The sequence below is a fragment of the Geotrypetes seraphini genome, chromosome 9 (genome assembly GCF_902459505.1).
Source record: "Geotrypetes seraphini chromosome 9, aGeoSer1.1, whole genome shotgun sequence".
NCBI classification, from domain to species: Eukaryota; Metazoa; Chordata; class Amphibia; order Gymnophiona; family Dermophiidae; genus Geotrypetes; species Geotrypetes seraphini.
The window spans coordinates 171,217,533-171,237,566 of record NC_047092.1 but is presented as its reverse complement, the minus strand read 5'-3'; the positions used below and the strand labels follow the sequence as shown (position 1 = coordinate 171,237,566).

The 20,034-nt window shown below is 44.6% G+C and overlaps 1 protein-coding gene across 4 annotated transcripts in view; it reads left to right on the top strand.

Annotated features, from left to right (window-relative positions):
* The window catches only part of TNIK (TRAF2 and NCK interacting kinase), a 388,169-nt gene that overhangs the window by 35,116 nt on the left and 333,019 nt on the right, over positions 1 to 20,034 (top strand). For all 4 annotated transcript variants that reach the window (XM_033957992.1, XM_033957989.1, XM_033957990.1 and 1 more), the window contains exon 2: positions 11,151 to 11,216. In XM_033957992.1, the coding sequence (XP_033813883.1) occupies positions 11,151 to 11,216 (66 nt within the window). The remainder of the gene's footprint in view (positions 1 to 11,150; positions 11,217 to 20,034) is intronic.

Below are 20,034 nucleotides of genomic sequence, written 5' to 3'. Positions count from 1 at the left end.
TAGCAACCTGCAAAGAAATGTCACCTTAGTAGTCATTCTGACTTGATAGATTGTCTTGATGAGGCAGCAGTGAGATGTATATAATGAGGGAACCATATATTACCGGTACATAGGTGGAATCTGGCAAGTTGTGAGCATTATAATTACATTACATTAGAAATTTCTATTCCGCCGTTACCTTGCGGTTCAAAGCGGATTACAAAAGAGTTATAAATGGTGGGTTACAATATGGGATCATTGGTGAATTCAAGAGAAGTTGAGAAGAATTGGTAGTATCTGTGGGGCGGGGTGAAGGCAGGATGATGGAAGGTAATTGATATGTTAAGAGTGTTTCAGTGATTTCTTGAAGAGTGTCGTTTTTATTTCTTTTCTGAAGATCTTGTATTCGGGGGTGGTTATCAGTAGGTTGGAGATTTGGTTATCCAGTTTTGCTGCTTGTGTTGCTAGGAGGCCGTCATACAGTATTTTCCGTTTGACTTCTTTGATTGGAGGGTGTGTGAAAGGAGTGTGTGTTTTTCTGTCTGGGTGACGTGGTTTGGTAGAGGCGGTTGTTTAGGTAGATTGGGCTGTCTCCATTTAACGATTTAAATAGCATGCAGTATAATTTAAATAGTAGTCTTTCTTGAATTGGTAGCCAGTGCGAGTCGATGTATGCTTCTGTAATATGGTCATCTAGGAGTCACTGTTAGGTGCTTTTATCACCATAGAGCAGGGGTGTCAAAGTCCCTCCTCGAGGGCAGCAATCCAGTTGGGTTTTCAGGATTCCCCCAATGAATATGCATGAGATCTATTAGCATACAATGAAAGCAGTGCATGCAAATAGATCTCATGCATATTCATTGGGGAAATCCTGAAAATCCGACTGGATTGCGGCCCTCGAGGAGGGACTTTGACACCCCTGCCATAGAGGGAAAGTATATTTAATTTTGGGCTTATCACTAGGAGGCCTTTCTACGTTTTCATCTTCCACATTTCAGCTCAACTGTGCAGTTCTCATTGGTAAACATTGTTATTCAAACAATTCCAATATTCGCAGATTTGCAAATGTGTAGGGCGTGTGGAAAGCTACAGACATGTTATTTAAAAACTGAATCAAGAGCACAGCGTAACAATCGGCAAAATGCAGGCAGAAAAAGACGATAGGATTTTGTCGGATACTTTTAGGGCTCCTTTTATGAAGGCGCGTTAGCGGTTTAACGGGCGTAATAGCGCGCGCTAAACTGCCGGCCGCGCTAGCTGCTACCGCCTCCTCTTGAGCAGGCGGTAGTTTTTCGCCTAGCGCGGGGGTTAACGCATGATTAAAAGTCGCGCGTGCTAAAGCCGCTAACGCAGCTTAGTGAAAGGAGCCCTTAGTTTTGGGTGTAGATAGTAATTTCATTTATTATATTTCTAGTCTGCCTACCCTGCAAACATATGTAATTATTGCGTGTAACGTAAGATAAGAATAGCCATACTGGGTCAGACCAGTGGTCCATATTACCCAGTATTTTGTGCCTCCTACAGTGGTCAGTCTCACAAGTACCTGTTAAAAACCCAAATAGGCAAAAACCCAAATAGCAACCTTCCGGAACCCCAAAGAGTATCAAGATTCCATGCTACTGATCCCATAGATAAGTAGTGGTTTCTCCTATGTCTGTTGTAATAGCAGATAATGGACTTTTCTTCCAGGAACTTGGGTATGCTAATTGTTATAACTGCATCCTCTGGCAATGAGTTTCGGAATTCAGCTATTTAAGTGAAAAAAAATTTTCTCCTATTTGTTTTAAAACTGTTACCATGTAACTTCATGGGAGTGTCCCCCTAGTCTGTTTACTTTTTTTAAAATGACATAATTGATTCAACTTTATCCGTTCTACCCCACTCAGGATTTGGTAAACCTCTATCATATCCCCCCTCAGCCATCCCCCCTCTTAAGCCCTTCTTTGAATCTTTTGCACACAACACTCAAGATAAGGTTGCACTATGGAATTATACAGAGGCATTATACTGTAATAATCTTTACATACAAAGTAACAGAAAAAAAAATTAAGATTAAAAATGAAAAACAATGTAAAATTCACACACTGGTAATGATCAAAAAGATAAGAACCTGGTCTAGGGGGTTGGTTTCCAGTGGCTTTCTTCAGCAGTCCATCACTTGAGGAGTATTACCTTCCAAGACTGGTCTGTGGGTCCAAAGAAAGCTGCGGTTGTTGCAGGTGTTCCGGATTGGGGGAGGGGAGATGTCAGTATGTTTTGTTGTGCAGAATGCAATTTTTCCACTTCTTCCCTTAGATCAGGGATGTCAAAGTCCCTCCTTGAGGGCTGCAATCCAGTCGGGTTTTTAAAATTTCCCCAATGAATATGCATGAGATCTATTTGCATGCACTGCTTTCATTGTATGCTAATAGATCTCATGCATATTCATCGGGGAAATTCTGAAAACCTGACTAGATTGTGGCCTTAGAGGAGGGGCTTTGACACCCTGGCCTTAGATTCTTGTTTCAGACTCTTCCATCTGTAGATAGAAGGTAGTCCCTTCTCCTATAAATAGAGCTTGCAGTCCAATGAAGACATGACCTGTCAATTTAGCCACTGCTCTGACCTGCCCTTTCTTCAGCATTCAGATTCACTGAATTCTCCACTGTCAGTTTTTCTCTCTACCCACCACCAGATAACTTTCCAATATAACCATCCTACCCCACAGTCTCATCAAATTACCATCAATGCTGTCAGGAATCTTGCTTCTTGTATCTTCTCCACTACATTATCAGTCTCTTGACTAGACAGTTTCTCCTAACCCTATACTCTGTGTTGGACACCAATTTCCTTCCCTATCCTCATCCTTGACGATATACAAAATCTCTTCTAGAATTCCTTTCTTACGTTCCCATTCCCATGCCTTCTCTGCAGTGACTCTGGCTAAAATTCTGTGCTAATGCTTCTAATCTACTCTAATCAGAGATTTGTGGTCACTCAGTGCCTATAAAGGTCCAAGGCGATTTACAATAGGACAAGAGCACTTGTAACAGGAATTTACAAAAGTAGATGATTAAAACATTTTCAGGGGCCCAGAATCTGGAACAACTTCCCGGGCAGCCTTCAACAAACACCCACATACTTCCAATTCCAGAAAGCACTGAAAACTCACCCTTTTTTCCTCAATGTGTTGACCCTTTCCCATGCAGTCCCCTGCATGATATCTTCCTTGCAATTTCTATATAATATTTGTCTCTGTAGCAATTCTAATATTGTGTAAGCTGCAATGATTCCTAGCTGACATTTGCGAGATACAAGAGTTGGTATGGTATTACTCTTGCCAAGTAAGACTGCTCATCTTCTAAACATCCAGCTCAATTAGATTAAGTTGCAGTTGGCACTATAGCATAGACTTTTTATCTGACACTATCTGGAGTTCTTCCTCATTGCCTAGACCCCTCCTCTCCTGTGCATGACACCGACTATGCTCTGGCTAAGGAGCAAGGAAGCAAGGATCGATGCTCTTCCTTGAGTCTGCTATTGGACATGGCAAGCTCTAATTCCCTCCCAGGGAGGGTGTGAATCTTGCTTTTATCTCATTCAGTTCAAGTAGTAAAAGCTGAGCTCGGGAATTCAATCAAGGCTGTCCTCTATTTCCGTCTTCCAATTGTCACTCAATGACTAGAAAATAAGCGCTCGTAACAAGATGGGCATTGATCAGACATTTTGATCAAGTGATTAATCACAATTGGTCGCATAGTGTTTAGTCTCGGAGAAGTTCAATTCTATTAAATGCAAAATCTGCTATATAAAAATAAAAAATATATATATTAAATGCCAAAATACAGCCAATTTATAAATGGAAATTTCGATTTTACTGGTCTCAAAGTTCAAAATTCCTTTACAGTTCTATTTGCGATTCAGTGAACATCCGTGCAAGAACAGACCAAACACGCAGCAGAAAAAGAACTTTCTATGACATTTAAAAACCTGATTGGGAGAGAGGCTCGGTAAGATTTTTCCTTTGTCTCTATCGGTGCTGAGTAGCCTGTAAAATTCACATGATTTAAAAGTCCACTGTTGCTAGGCAACCCAATGATGGGCCGCAAGACTGCCGAGGAGCTACACAGCACCGCAGAGGAAAGAGCTACAAAAAAGTTTTAACACACACACATATATATTTTTTTAAACATTTTTCATCCCTTTCAGATTTTCTTTTGTGGCGCTGTGCCAGTCTACAGCAGCCCGGCTGTCCGTCATGGAACCGCCTAGCAACAATGGACCTTGAAACCACTCCCACTATCTATCATCATGTTAGGGCACTTTTTCTTAACACTAGTTCTCAAAGGTCTGGTAAGATTTTTTTCCTTGTTCCTTGCTCCAATGAGTTAAAAATTCTAAATGTATTTAAAATGATCACATTAAAATGTCTTCAAATTAAATGTGTAATGAACAAAATTGATTGCACACTTCCTAGTTAAAAAAAAATAAAAAATAAAAAAAAGAAGTATTCACCTTCCAGTTTTTCTTTTACATAGTAATATAAATGGTAGCAGAGAAAGACCTGAATGGTCCATACAGTCTGCCCAATAGTCACACGCATTATGAATTCATAATTAAATGAAAAATTGTCTTTTTGTCTTTATGTATGGGGTATAGACCATAGAAGTCTGTCCAGTGGTGTCCTTAGCTCACTCCAGCCTATCTGAACTTTGATAGCTGCTTCCAAGAACTATCTTGTCATTTGTGGAATGCAGATGGTAAAAGTCTGCCCGGCACTGTCCTCCTGTTCCAAATTTACTGGAGTTCCTATCAAAGCCCTCCCCAGCCCATCCTACACTGACTTGGGATATATGGGGCACAGCCCATACAAGTCTGCCCCGAGCTGGTCTTAGTTCTTCAATTTATACCATTCGTTTTCTAATTAGAGTTCGATCCGCTGTATTCATCTCACGCTTTTTTGAATTGCGTCACCGTTTTCCTCGGCACCGCCTCCCTCGGAAGGGCATGCCAGGCATCCACCACCCTCTCCCTGAAAAATAATTTCCTAACATTCCTCCTAAGTCTGCCACCCCCACATGCCCTCTAGTTTTACCATTTCCCCTTCTCCGGAAAAGATTTGGCTTTATATTAATATCTTTCAAGTATTTAAACATCTGTATCATATCTCCCCTGTCCTCCTCGAGAGTATAATACAGTATCTTATTTACAGGCAGTCCCCACATTAAGAACGAGTTCTGGTTTTTTAAACCGTTAAGTTGAATTTGTATGTAACTCAAATCCTGTACAGTACACAGACTATTTTGAGGACTCTCATATGTTTAGTGTTCTTTAAGGTATTTATAAAGTACTGTAGATAGGAGGTTTAAACTTACTTTCATTCTTCATCCGTCCCACTGTTCCCTTTCCACCATCGTATCCAATATTTCTCTCTCATTGCTCTCTTCCCCATGCATCTGTACCTCACGCCTCTACCACCACCATGTCCAATATTTCTCTCTCCCTCCCTATGTTCAACAGTTCTCCTCTTTCTTCATTTTCCCATGTTCCCCATCTATTTCCCTTTCACTCAGACTCCCTTGCCCAACAATTCTCCTTTCTGCATCTCTTTCCCTCACTCCCTCCATTCTTCCATCTTATGTCCCAAGTTCAAGCTCTCCTCCCTCCATTCTGTGCCCCAAGTTCATGCCCCTTCCCTCCTCCCATCCTTTGTCTGCAGTTTCCTCCCTTCCTTCTGTGTCCCAATGTGCCCCTCTTTCTGAATTCCATGTGTCAACATGCCCCTTGTCCTGCTTCTCACTTGCCTCCCCTTCCACGCGTGTTACCTCCTCTGGCCGGCTCCCTCCTCCCTGCCATACTTCTCTTCTTAAAGCCGTGACCGCGGCAGGGAGGAGGGAGCAGGTCAGAGGAGGTAACACGCGTGGGAGGGGAGGCAAGTGAGAAAGAGGATGAAGGGCACATTGGGACAAGAAGGGAAGGCTTCCAAGTTAGCTGCGGGCTGTGTGTAGGAACCGCGGCCACTGTTTTGAGAAAAGTACGGCGGGGAGGAGGGAGCTGGCCACAAGAGGTAACACCTGTGGGAGGGAGGCAAGTGAGAAGGAGGGCATGTTTTGACACGGAAGGGAGGAAGAGGGGCGTGTTGGCATTTGAAGGGAGAAGCAGGACCCTGGTTCGTGAGTATGAGTCTGACGTAAGTTGGGTGTTCTTAACCGGGGACTGCCTTTACTGCAGTTTTCTGCAAGGAATCTATGCAAGCTCTTAAGTTACATCGTTAGAGTATACAGATTCAGGTCTTCCAGTCTATTCTTGTACGTCTTTTGGCGTAAACCCCCCCCTTACTGTTTTTGTTGTTTTCCTCTGGACCGCTTCAAGTCTTCTTATATCCTTAGCCATTTACGGTCTTCAAAATTGAATACAATACTCCCAAGTGGGGCCTTGCCAAGGACTTGCACAGGGGTATCAATACCTCTTTTCGTCTGATGGTTACGCCTCTCTCTATACAGCCTAGCATCCAGCTGGCTACAGCCACTGCTTTGTTGCCTTTAGATCCTCAAGGTCCCTCTCCTCATCTGTGCATATCAACGTCTCACTTCCTAATTCATACGGTTCCCTCCGATTTCTACTCCCCAGATGCATCATTCTCCACTTCTTTGGTCTAGCGTTGTCGGTCCAATGCATTCTTCTAACTTTTGCAGATCCTATATCATGTTTTCCACTCTCTAAGTAATGGGTCTGTTAGATTATTTCTCAATTCACTATGGGACGTGAATGGTACGATGTTTCTTCCCGTGCACACACGTTATCTTGGGCATTTGCTATGCTAAAATATTCCTTCTTTGCCACGCCTCCTTATGTGTAGAAGGCACTGCAATTTTTAAAGTTCTTTTCACAAGTTTCAAGTTTACTGAGATTTTGATTTAAACGCAATATCAAGTATTTTCAATCCGTATAACAATAATAATTTTGGGGAGATAAATAAAACAGTTTAAAACCATAAACATACAGTTTTATCCATAGTTACATTAAAGATACGTAAGGAATGAAAGGTTAAATTACATTTGATTTAAAATAAACAATTAAAAATAAAATAACAGTTAGGGAAGAATAACTTTATGAGATGTATTAAAGAGAAAAGAAAAAATTTTTTTTTAATGAAGACTTAGTCTAAGAGTAATTGCTAAGGAGAGACCTGATCTAAAAGTAAATAGGAGAGTCAAAAGGATTGTCTGATCTAAGATTCATAAGCATCTTTATAAAGATAGCTTTTTAAATTGCTTTTAAAGTTTTCTAAGGAGGTTTCAGCGCACAAATAGATTGGAAGTTTGTTCCAAAGCTGGGGTCCCAGGATAGAAAAGGTTGTGGTTCTTCTGGTGCCAATTACTTTCAGTGATGGAATGGTCAACAAATACTGATCTGTTGATCTAAGAGATCTAACTGGGGAATAAGGTATTAAATATCGATATAAGAATATTGGAGTATTAGTTTTCTGAATTTTGAATGTGAACAATGCGATTTTATATGTTACTAGTCTTTAAGCCCGTTACATTAACGGGTGCTAGAATAGAGTGTCTGTTTCTTTATCTCTCTCTCCTTGGCCGCTGTCTGTGTCCTTCTGTCTCCCCCCTACCCCCCGCTGAGCAAAGCTGTCTGCCCCCAGCACACACCTCCCACCCAAAGCAGCCCCTTTTCCTTCTCCCTATCTCTCCATGGCCCCTTCTGTCTCCCCCAGCACACCCCTCCCCCAAAGCAGCCCCCTTTCCTTCTCCCTGTCTCTCCATGGCCCCATCTGTCTTCCCCCCAGAGTAAAACTGTCTGTCCCCAGCACACCTCCCCCCCAAAGCAGCCTCTTTTCCCTCTCCCTATCTCTCCATGGCCCCTTCTGTCTCCCCCCAGCACACCCCTCCCCCAAAGCAGCCCCCTTTCCTTCTCCCTATCTCCATCCCGGCATCTTCTGGCCTGCTCCTCTTCAAAGCAGGCCGCGATTGTGGTGGCCGACCTCAGCGAACTTCGCAGGCCGCTCCCCAACCCAGAAGCACGCTCCCCCCCCCCCGACGCGATCCCGTGCGTCAGAGGGGAACGTGTCACCAAGGCCGGAAAGCGGCCCACGAGGCCCGCCAAAGCCGGCCACGATCGCAGGCTGCCCCGAAGAGGAGGATCAGCGGCAGCAGTGGTGAGTGAGGGTGGGAGGTATGGTTCAGCTTGCTTCGGGTTGGTGAGGTGAGGGCGGGAGGAGGGGAGTAGCCAGAGTGATCATTGGCCGGGTTCTGAAATGGAACACGGCCACGGATCACACACCACGGCCGCAGTAATCACGCTTTTTTAAAAGCGCATGCGCCACTAACCTTTTATTATATAGGATTCTCTGTGAAATAGGTAGCCAGTGTGCTTCTTGCAAAAGATGAGTGACGTGATCATATTTTTTAGAGTTAGTAATAATTTTTATTGCTGTGTTTTGTCACAGCGCAGGTATTTCCCTCCCCCCTCCCTTACAGGCAAAGAGGGAGGAAGGAAGGGAGGTTTTGGGGAGGAGAAAGTAGGTTAACGTGCAAGCTGAGCCTTTCAAGACAAACCAAAATATATATTCATTTTATTTATTAGCTTAGTTTTATATTGCGTCTTCCCCAACGAGCTCAGAACGGGTAACAAGGTTGACATAATGCATAGACAAAATGATGAATTTACACGTGTACAGTATCATTGGCTATACGGTAGAGTGTCAAAAGCACGGAGGACAACGGCGCGCCAACAATCCCGCGCCGACATTTGAGCACAGGAGAAAAGCGCGCCGCCGCTTTGAGGCATTCCTTTTTACGGTCCGAGGGAAGGTGTGAGGGACTACACACAGAAGTCCTTGCGCTTTCATTGGGGGAGGGGATCCCCCCAGTACACAGAAAACTCCCATTGTTTTGCTGTTCGGGAGTTTTCAATGTAGAGGGGGGGGGGTTTCCCCCACACTCCCCCCAACGGGAGCACGAGGACTTCTAAGCGTAGTGTGGGGGTTCCCCCCCCCCACCCTACCTCAGACTGTAAAAAGGAATGCCTCAAACCGGCGGAAGTGGCGGCGCACTTTTCTCCTGCACTCAAATGTTGGCACGCCGTTGTCCTCCGCGGTTTTGACGCATCACCAGATATACAGAGTCAAGTTTAGCATACAATTTGGTCATTTTAAGTTAACATACAGTTATTTCCATCTTCAATTCACAGAGTGGACCTAGTTCAGCGTATATTAGAATCCATGTGGTTGGAAGGGAGTGACTGTATTTATGTGTAGTTAACGTCCAAATATAAAGCACTTTTTCCCCCTCCCCCAGGTTTTTAGCCACCTAAGGTGGGTCTTCTGCCAGCCCAACAAACGAGTACACAGTTTTGAATAAGCTACAGCTTTAGCAATGGCAAAGTATAAACTGTATCTTGTCCTGCTTTGCAAGATACGCAGCAGCAAACCGCTCATGAGTCCTTGCAATCCTGGGGTCAGTCCAGAAGGCTCCTTCTCTTCCCTCTGGGTTAGGGTTATCAGATGTCCGGGTTTCCGTCGGGCATCTGGGCGGATTTTGAAAACTCTTTTATGTTGTCCTGGTGTCCGTTGTGCATCGGTCCGCTGAAGGCAAGCCTGAAATCTTCAGGCCTGCCAGCAGCATCCGTTCGCTGCATATGCTGACTTTGGCAGCCCGGAAGCTTTACCTCTGCGAGGACAGAAAGTCGACATTGAGGGAAAACGAAACTAAAACTTGGTTTTATAGACCGAGTCATCAGCCAAGAGGAGCTCCACTCTGTTTAGAATAATGTAAAACATAAATCCATAAATTTGACAAGAAAAAGTAGACTGAAATAGTTAATTTCCAAAATGTTTAGCAAACAAAAGTTTTCAGAACTTTCCGGAATAAAGCAAAAGAGCCTAAACGTCCGGGGCTGCCAAAGGCAGCATGTGCAGCTGACTGGCGCTGCCGGCATGAAGATTGGAAGCAGCAGCCTGCCCTGGAGGAGAAAAGGAGAGGTACTCATTCATGGGGGGGGGGGGGGGATCGGGGCAACAGTGTTGCACCTGATTAGGAGGAGAGTGAGGGTGGTGTAATGGAGGAAGGAACGAAGGAAGTCCCAGGGAGAGAGGAGAGACTTCAGGAATTTTTCCTTTCCCTTGTGAGAGATTTTAAAATTTACCCAGGGATGTTCAACTCTGGGCTTCATCGGCAAACCGGTCTGGATTTTAGAAGGGAGTAAGAATGAAATGACCCCCAATTCTTTGACCAACTGTACACGTGTGCATGATGACAAAATTGTTGTAGCTATCCAGAAAACCTGCAGTTCTCCAAACCCAGAGTTGACTGGCCCTGGCTTTACACAATCCACTGCTGTCTTAAATTCTCTTGTGTACAGGCAAAATGTGGCCATGTTGGGCACTGTTTTTATCTCTTCTGCTCTAATAAATTGCCTATTACCTTACCATCTGGTTTGCGCAATCTGCTCTTTTTATCTGCCTTCCGTCTTAAAATTCTCTGGTGCCAGTGTGTGTGGTCAGTCCCTTGAAATAAAATTTAAAAAATTGACATTTACAAAGAATAATTTTTGGTGATGTGCCAGCATCAATTATGATCCCCCATCTAAAAAGGTATCCTAATAGGTTGCATTTTCTACTCTGTAAACCATTTTTAATAAGCTAAAAACTGGATTTCTCTAGGAACCAGTTCTAGAGATTGACCATAGCTGGGCAAGCATAGATAGAGGAGTTTTGAGACAGGGAGTATTAATTTTTGTAGGACATAATGTTTTATTGCAGTGCTTTTTTGCATGATAAAATTTTGCAGTACAAGCTGGGGATGTGAGTAGGGCATTTCTAGGTGATTAAAATTCACTGCTTTAACCAAAGAACGAGTTCTTCTCAAATCCATTTATTTTATTTACCTTATAACCAGAGATATGCAGTCCAGCACAGACCCGCTGTGATTTCTGGTCATAAACTAAACTAACTAAACTAAACTAAGCCTTAAGTTTATATACCGCATCATCTCCACGCAAGCGGAGCTCGACACGTTATGTATTGCAAAAGTAATATTTTCTGGATTTGCTCAGAATGGTTTTGTGCCTTAGCAGTCATGTAACTGCAGTGTATTTGGGGGAGACTGTGATTGATTTAAGCCTTTTTGACATTTATTGTATAGTGCTTTTAATTCTATTTTTTTTTTTTTTTTCTTTAGGACCCTGCGGGTATTTTTGAACTAGTAGAACTCGTCGGAAATGGAACGTATGGGCAAGTTTATAAGGTAAGATCCGGAATAAATTTATGCATGGAACCGTTTTACAGTCTTTCTGAAAGAAGTATCTCTTGTTTACACTTCTGCAAAGCATGATTGATTTCCTGAGAAAAGCCTCAATCCTTTTCAATCCAGATGATATGTATAAAACCAAGGTCTTCGAGTCCTTGCAGTGCTACTATCAATAAAGTGAACTTTGAACTTTACACCCGTAACGGAATTCTTGACATCTCATGCTCATGACTCTTTTGTTGTGCCTTGATTGTCTCATCGTTGAGGCCTCCTTGGGCTCTCTTTTTGGTGTCTAAAACCAAGGTGCACCATTTGTGTCTTGTTTTTTTGGTGTCTGGATAAGATCTGTCTAGTGCTGTACCAAGGCCTGTTCTGATCTACTGGACCTGCTGACAGAGCTTTCCAAACATGTCCTTGGCACCTTGTAGCCAGGTTTGTTTTCCAGAATAATGGAAATATGCAAGTAAACATTGTTCTTTGATTGAATCTATGTGGATATAGTTCATGGATGGTCATCGTGAAGATTTTGAAATCCAAATCAAACTAGATCCTATGTTTGGGATGCTATATGTTAGGGCTAGTTCTTGTATTTAAGTCATTGAAATCTGTTGACGTGAGGATGATGATGGTAGGGTCTTCAATGAAGACGAGTTGGAAGATACCTTACATCTATCTATCCTTTTTGAATGCATTGTTAAATAATTTTTTTGTTTATAACTTTAACTAGTTTATATGAAAATCCAGTGCGTTTGCTTTTACACACTCAATGACAGACTTGTACATTGGAAAGAATAATACTGTGCTCTGAAGAACGTTGTCTCCTTTTGTTTTTTTGAACTGCGGGTCTAGCAAGACTTCATAAGGCCATACCTAAGGGGTCCTTTTATCAAGCTGCGGTAGGGATTTAATGTGCATAATACCACCTGCTGCGTTAGCCGCTAACGCTTGCATTGAGCAGGCGTTAGTTTTTTTAGCCGGCCGCGGGGGTTAGCGCGTGATGAAATGTCCAACACGCTAACCCCGCTAGCGCGGCTTGATAAAAGGAGCCCTAAGTGTCCTTGAAAATATAATGTAGACATTATAGTTGCTGGTACTAATAGTGTTCCATTGTGAAACTCGGTTTAATAAATTAGTCCAGACAATCATGGTTTGGCCTTGCAGATCAGATCCCTTGAAGGACTCCTCAACTTTAGAAAAGCAATAAAAACATACCTCTATACTTAACACCCTGCCCTTGACCAATGGACTACGAAGAAATGCATACTGGTACCAGAAACAGTATGTGTCGCATACGGAAAACTTACATTGTAAAATCTTGCACTGTAACTATGGCAAATCTAACCTGTAAACTGTCTGTCAAGTTAGGACAGGGGTAGGCAATTCCGGTCCTCAAGAGCCGGAGCCAGGTCAGGTTTTCAGGATATCCACAATGAATATGTATGAGATGTATTTCCATGCACTGCCTCCTTGAGATGCAAATCTATCTCATGAAAATTTATTGTGGATATCCTGAAAACCTGACCTGGCTCCGGCTCTCGAGGACCGGAATTGCCTCCCCCTGAGTTAGGATAAAACTTGTACTGGAAAACTTGCACAGTAAGGATAACTATGGCAAATTGTAACTGGTAAACTGTATATTATATATACCGTGTTTCCCTGAAAATAAGCCCTAGCATGATTTTCGGGGTAGGTCTTAAAATAAGCCCCACCCCCAAAAATAAGCCCTAGTTGAAGCGCTCATTTTTGGGATAGGGGAAAGCAAAATAAAAGTCCACTGCTGGTACCGGGATCTTCCTAAATGCCGCAGCAGACCCTTCCATCTCTCCCTCCCCACGCCATTAACTACTTCCAAAAGGCAGCGTCGCGGCAGCAATCTAAACGGGCTGCTTCGGGCCTTCTCACATTGGGGCGTTCCACTGCCGCGTTGCTGATGATGTCATTAGTGACGCGGCAGAGGAACGCCCCGACATGAGAAGACCCGAAGCAGCTTGTTTAGATTGCTGCCGCGACGCTGCCTTTTGGAAGTAGGTAATGGCGTGGGGAGGGAGAGATGGAAAGGTCGGTAGGGGTTTGGCTACGTGGCAGGGGGGGAGGATAGAAAGATGCTGTGGGTTTGTGATTGGGCAGTTTCCCCGAAAATAAGACCTAGTGCATTTTTGGGACCCCAAAATAATATAAGACAGTGTCTTATTTTCGGGGAAACATGGTATTAATAGTAGACCCCTTATTTGTGTCAAGTTAGGATAAACACTTGTATCGTAAACTTGTACTGAAATTATGTATGTTTAACCTGGAACCCGTTTTGAGCTCTTTGGGGAAAACGAGAGAGAAAACAAATTTAAATAAATAAATGGTTTAGAGCCGGGGTAGGGAACTCCGGTCCCCGAGAGCCATATTCCAGTTGGGTTTTCAGGATTTCCCCAATGAATATGCATTGAAAGCAGTGCATGCAAATAGATCTCATGCATATTCATTGGGGAAATCCTGAAAACCCGTCTGGAATACGGCTCTCGAGGACCGAAGTTCCCTACCCCTGCTTTAGAGGTAGCCTAGTTGTTAAAGCAGCACCACCTCTTATTATTTTTAGGTGCTTTATGGAATATTCAATTAGTGCAATCTGTAAGGGGTAATAATTGGTAAAGCTGCTGCTTGTGGGGTTTTTGGATTAGAAAGAAATATTTTATTTCAGAAGACATGCATGATTGGTCATAAGTGTATTCTACAATATCGGTTACAGAAAGATCCTCCCAGTTTTTGGCATTGGAGGAACCAATTCCATCGGTTAATTTTATTTGAGGTCTGGGAGGTTCGTAAATTTCCTAGAAGAACTAGGTATTTCTTGAAAATTTGGAATCCATATATTCAAAATCTTTCCCATAGAGCTCGAAGTATGATTCTTAATGTTTTATATTGAGGAATAAGAAACTTTCATTACTTCTTAACACTTTGTAATATGTGTCATCTTTCATTATGGGGGTAGGGAGGGAATTTTTTTGATGATAATAATAGTTGGAATTTCTTGAATTGTATATTTATTTAAGTAATTTATTACATTGTTATATTTTAAAAATTTGGGAGGATGTGAAGGGGAGGGAAAGGGGGGGTGGGAAAGGTGTAGGGGGATATATATGGTATTATGAATAGGTAATATAGAAAATACATTTTGGAGAAATGATAAAATTATTTATGTAATATTTGAGCTTTGAATTTAATAGTAATGAGCATATATTGTATAATTGTATATTTGATTGATTTCTTCAATAAAGCAGCAGGCTGGCAGAGTTTGAATCCTGGCGATGCTCATTGTAATCATGAGCAAATTTATTACTGTTAATCATTTCTATACTGCTACTAGACATATGCAGTGCTGTATGCGTTATCATCCAAATTCTATTTGAAAAAAGCGCTAAATTGCTAAAACGCGTGCAATTTAATTGAACAAGCTAATTAACACCAAGAATTGACTTAATTATTGGCGTGATGAGAATCAGTTAAGTTACAAGTTACACGTGTAAATATAGGTGAGGGATCCATGCGAGTCAAAAAAAGGGGGAGTGCGAAAATTGGTGGGTCATGGGTGGATTGGGGGAGTTACTTTCAGTTGCGCGCATAAACGTACAGTCTGGGCATCGATGTCAGGCGCAGGTAGTTGCACTATGTTTTCCTTAGTCCAAATGGCCACATCTGAATTTAGTTGCGTTTCCTGGAGATTAGCACTATTCTTTTTTTTATTATTATTTATTTATAAGTTTTCATTATAACATACCACGAGAAAAAACACTTGTACAGAAAGTGAATTAGTCTGAATACAATTCCATAAAGTGTAAATCATATCTTAATACAATTTACAAAAAAAGAAAAGGATTTAAGAAAACTTTGACTAATTCTCTCAAGTCCTCAATCTAGGATTCCAAGATTACATATAAACGAAAAATAAAGAAAATTGTACAACAATTTAACAAGATCTGATATAGATAGTGCTGGGGAAGGAGCTTCTTCTATAATTATGGAGCACTTGATTTTCCTTCATCCAGGCGGGACATTGCCAAAAAAGCACTTAATTGTTGAGGTTCAAAGAAAACATATTTAACTGAACGGTGGCAAATTATATACCGTATTTTCACGCAAATAACGCGCACCCGTATAAAACGCGCACACGGGTATAGCGCGCAGAAATCACGATGATATGTACAAAAACTTTGGTATACCGCGCTCACGGGTATACCGCGCATGCTGCCCGACGCTCCTTTCGCCCGCCCTGACTTTCCGTGCGCTGTCCCGACTCTCCGTTCACCCCCCCTGACTTCCGTGCACTGTCCCCCCCTTGAAGGTCTGTCCCCATCCTGAAAGCCTGATGCCCCCCCCCCGACGTCCGATACATCCCTCCCCCCGAAGGACCGCCGATTCCCCAACAATATCGGGCCAGGAGGGAGCCCAAATCCTCCTGGCCACGGCGACCCCCTAACCCCACCCCGCACTACATTACGGGCAGGAGGGATCCCAGGCCCTCCTGCCCTCGACGCAAACCCCCCTCCCCCCAACGACCGCCCCCCCAGCCGACCCGCGACCACCCTGGCGACCCCCACGACCTCCCCACCCCCCTTCCCCGTACCTTTGGTAGTTGGGCCAGAAGGGAGCCCAAACCCTCCTGGCCACGGCGACCCCCTAACCCCACCCCGCACTACATTACGGGCAGGAGGGATCCCAGGCCCTCCTGCCCTCGACGCAAACCCCCCTCCCCCCCAACGACCGTCCCCCCCAAGAACCTCCGATCGCCCCCCAGCCGACCCGCGATCCCCCTGGCGACCCCCACGACCCCCCCACCCCCCTTCCCCGTACCTTTGGTAGTTGGCCGGACAGACGGGAGCCAAACCCGCCTGTCCGGCAGGCAGCCAACGAAGGAATGAGGCCGGATTGGCCCATCCATCCTAAAGCTCCGCCTACTGGTGGGGCCTAAGGCGCGTGGGCCAATCAGAATAGGCCCTGGAGCCTTAGGTCCCACCTGGGGGCGCGGCCTGAGGCACATGGTCGGGTTGGGCCCATGTGCCTCAGGCCGCGCCCCCAGGTGGGACCTAAGGCTCCAGGGCCTATTCTGATTGGCCCACGCGCCTTAGGCCCCACCAGTAGGCGGAGCTTTAGGATGGATGGGCCAATCCGGCCTCATTCCTTCGTTGGCTGCCTGCCGGACAGGCGGGTTTGGCTCCCGTCTGTCCGGCCAACTACCAAAGGTACGGGGAAGGGGGGTGGGGGGGGTCGTGGGGGTCGCCAGGGGGATCGCGGGTCGGCTGGGGGCGATCGGAGGTTCTTGGGGGGGACGGTCGTTGGGGGGGAGGGGGGTTTGCGTCGAGGGCAGGAGGGCCTGGGATCCCTCCTGCCCGTAATGTAGTGCGGGGTGGGGTTAGGGGGTCGCCGTGGCCAGGAGGGTTTGGGCTCCCTTCTGGCCCGATATTGTCGGGAAGTCGGCGGTCCTTCGGGGTGGGGGTGCGAGTGGTCCTGCCGGGGGGGGATGTATCGGACGTCGGGGAGTCGGCCGGGCAAGAGGGCTTGGGCTCCCTCTTGCTCCGATCGTGGATGCGGGTGCGGGTGGGAGCGCGTGCGAGCGGTCGTTCGGGGTGGGGGTGCGAGTGGTCCTGCCGGGGGGGGGGGATGTATCGGACGTCGGGGAGTCGGCCGGGCAAGAGGGCTTGGGCTCCCTCTTGCTCCGATCGTGGATGCGGGTGCGGGTGGGAGCGCGTGCGAGTGGTCGTTCGGGGTGGGGGTGCGAGTGGTCCTGCTGGGGGGGTGAATCGGGCGTCGGGCTGGGTGGGAACTATGTTTTAAAACTTTTGTATACCGCGCTCACGCATATAACGCGCGAGGGGTATGCGCGGTAGGTAAAAACGCGTATAACACGCGCGTTATATGCGTGAAAATACGGTACACTTGCAAGGATGTCTCAAATAAAATGTTGCCCCCAGTAAAGTGACTCCTGGTCTCAGGAGAAGAAATTCTCTACGACACTTTTGAGTTTCCCTTGAGAGATCAGGAAACATTTGAATTTTACATCCAAGAAATTCTTTCTGTTTGTTTTTGAAGAAAAGCCTCAATACCCACATTTTATCAATTGAGAGAGCTCCTGTTATTATCATTGTAGATGGTATTATGTCTGATGTTTCCAAAATTTCCGATACATTTAATGAAGCTTGATTGGTCATTTTAATCTGTCGCTGATTCCCTCCTTTATTAGGCAAATAGTAAACTTGGGAAAAAGGTGGTAATGTTTCCTCTGGAATTTGTAAGATTTCCACTAGGTATCTCCTTAGCATCTCCCTAGGAGTCACCATCGTTAATCTTGGAAAATTAATTAATCTTAGATTATTATTTCTTGCATTGTTCTCAAGTATCTCTAACTTCTTCCTAAGATTCACTTGATCCTTAACAAGGGATTGTTGTACTTGTTTAGTTAATAAGTCATGGTCAACTTTTGAACTGAAGATTTTGAAACTGTCAGATCCTCTTTTAGCACTTGAAGCTCTTTAGTATGTTGAATCAATTTTGCTTCAACATATTGGAAATTGGGGCTTATAGTCTTTGTAAAATTTGCAATTAAATCCCATAGGGACTCAAGAAGGTGGACAGGGACAGATTCTTCAGACTGTGGGGAACCACAAGTACAAGGGGTCACTCGGAGAAATTGAGAGGGGACAGGTTTAGAACAAATGCGAGGAAGTTCTTTTTTACCCAGAGGGTGGTGGACACATGGAACGCGCTTCCGGAGGTTTTGATAGGCCAGAGCACACTACAGGGTTTCAAGGAAGGTTTAGATAGGTTCCTAAAGGATGAGGGGATTGAGGGTTACAGATAGATGTAGAGGTAGGTTACAGAAATGGTCAGGAACCACTTTTTACAGGTCACAAACCTGATGGGCCGCCGCGGAAGCGGATCGCTGGGCACGATGGACCTCTGGTCTGACCCAGTGGTGGCAACTTCTTATGTTCTTAAGAACTTTTGCTGAGTATAGAAATGCTCACCATCTGTAGATACTATTCCTTGGCTTTGTTCCGATTGGATGTCTTCACCTCTGGTAGCTGGCACTCCCCCAGATTCTCCCCCAGAGACACCCTGAACCAGGGGCTCTGTCTCCAAATTCTCCGACGGTAAACTCGCCTCTAGGGAGAGTTCCTCCCCCATCTCCAGGGTTTCCTCCTCCCCTGGAGAGCTGATAACATTGGGCTGCGGGGGTGGAGCTCTAACGTCGGGGCTGAGCGTGGTGTCTGGCCCAGGAGAAGCGACTCGGGTTTCGTCATGACCTGTTTCCCTCAGCGGGCTGGTTCCCGGCATTGCAACTGAAGCTCCCTGCATCCTCCGCAGGCACTGCTCGATGCTGCCAAAGGTCGGGACATCGGGGCGTCGTGAGGCGCTAAAGGCGCTCCTGCCTCTCCTCTTCGGCATCGCTGAAAGTAGGCTACACGAGCCGTAATAATTATCAGGAAAAAAACTTTGAGTGGTGCGGTTCAAGTGCGATCCTCACAGCACTTCTGTACCACGGCCATCCTGGAATCCTGGACATTTCTAGCAGCACTATTCTTTAAACTGCATCTAACTTTTTAAGTATGGCTTATAGAATAGTGCTTGTTTTAGTGCTGATTGTTTTGGGCATCATATATAGAAACATAGATTAATATGCCAAACACAATTGGCAACAAACTTTTTTTTCGCCTGGTGAGAATATGCCAGAATGGAAGACTTAAATACTAGAAAAAAGTATCTAAGACAATAATAATGGGACATCAGAACGGGTTAAGCTCACTACTAAGAGCAAGATTTAGCCCCGGGCAAGATCTCATAGGTGACGAGCACCAGACCTGCCCCATATCATTATGTCCAATATTTTAAATTTATTACTGTTGTTGCCAATTCTGTTTTGCATATTAATATTTGTATTATTGGCAAATCATTTAGGTTCTTTTTTTTTTTTTTTTTAAAGCCTATTTTATAGAAACATGATGGCAGATAAAGGCCAAATGGCCCATCCAGTCTGCCCATCCGCAGTAACTGTTATTTCTTCCTCTCTCTGAGAGATCCCACGTGACTATCCCAGGCCCTCTTGAATTCAGACACAGTCTCTGTCTCCACCACCTCTTCCGGGAGACTGTTCCACGCATCTACCACCCTTTCTGTAAAAAAGTATTTCCTTAGATTATTCCAGAGGCTATCGCCTCTTAACTTCATCCTATGCCCACTCATACCAGAGCTTCCTTTCAAATGAAAGCAAGTTGACTCATGCGTATTTACATCACGTAGGTATTTAAATGTCTCTATCGTATCTCCCCTCTCCCGCCTTTCCAGATTGAGATCTTTAAGTCTGTCCCCATATGCCTTATGATGAAGACCACATGCCATTTTAGTAGCCTTTCTCTGGACCGACTCCATCCTTTTGATATCTTTTTGAAGATGCGGCCTCCAGAATTGTACACAATATTCTAAATAAGGTCTCACCAGAGTCTTATACAGGGACATCAATACCTCCATTTGGATTCTGGCTATACCTCTCCCTATGCATCCTACCATCCTTCTAGCTTTTGCTGTCAAATTTTCAACCGGTTTGGCCACCTTAAGATCATCACGTACAATCACACCTAAGTCCCGCTCTTCTGTCATGCACTTATGTTCTTCACCCCCTAAACTGTACCGTTCCTTTGGGTTTTGCAGTAGTCGCACCATACCTGACTTGTTTCATCGACAGGCTGGATCAGGGTGAGTTTCACATATAGAGATGCTTAGAAGAAAACTGAGTACAATTTTGTATGTATTCCGTATTGCCGCGGCTTATACA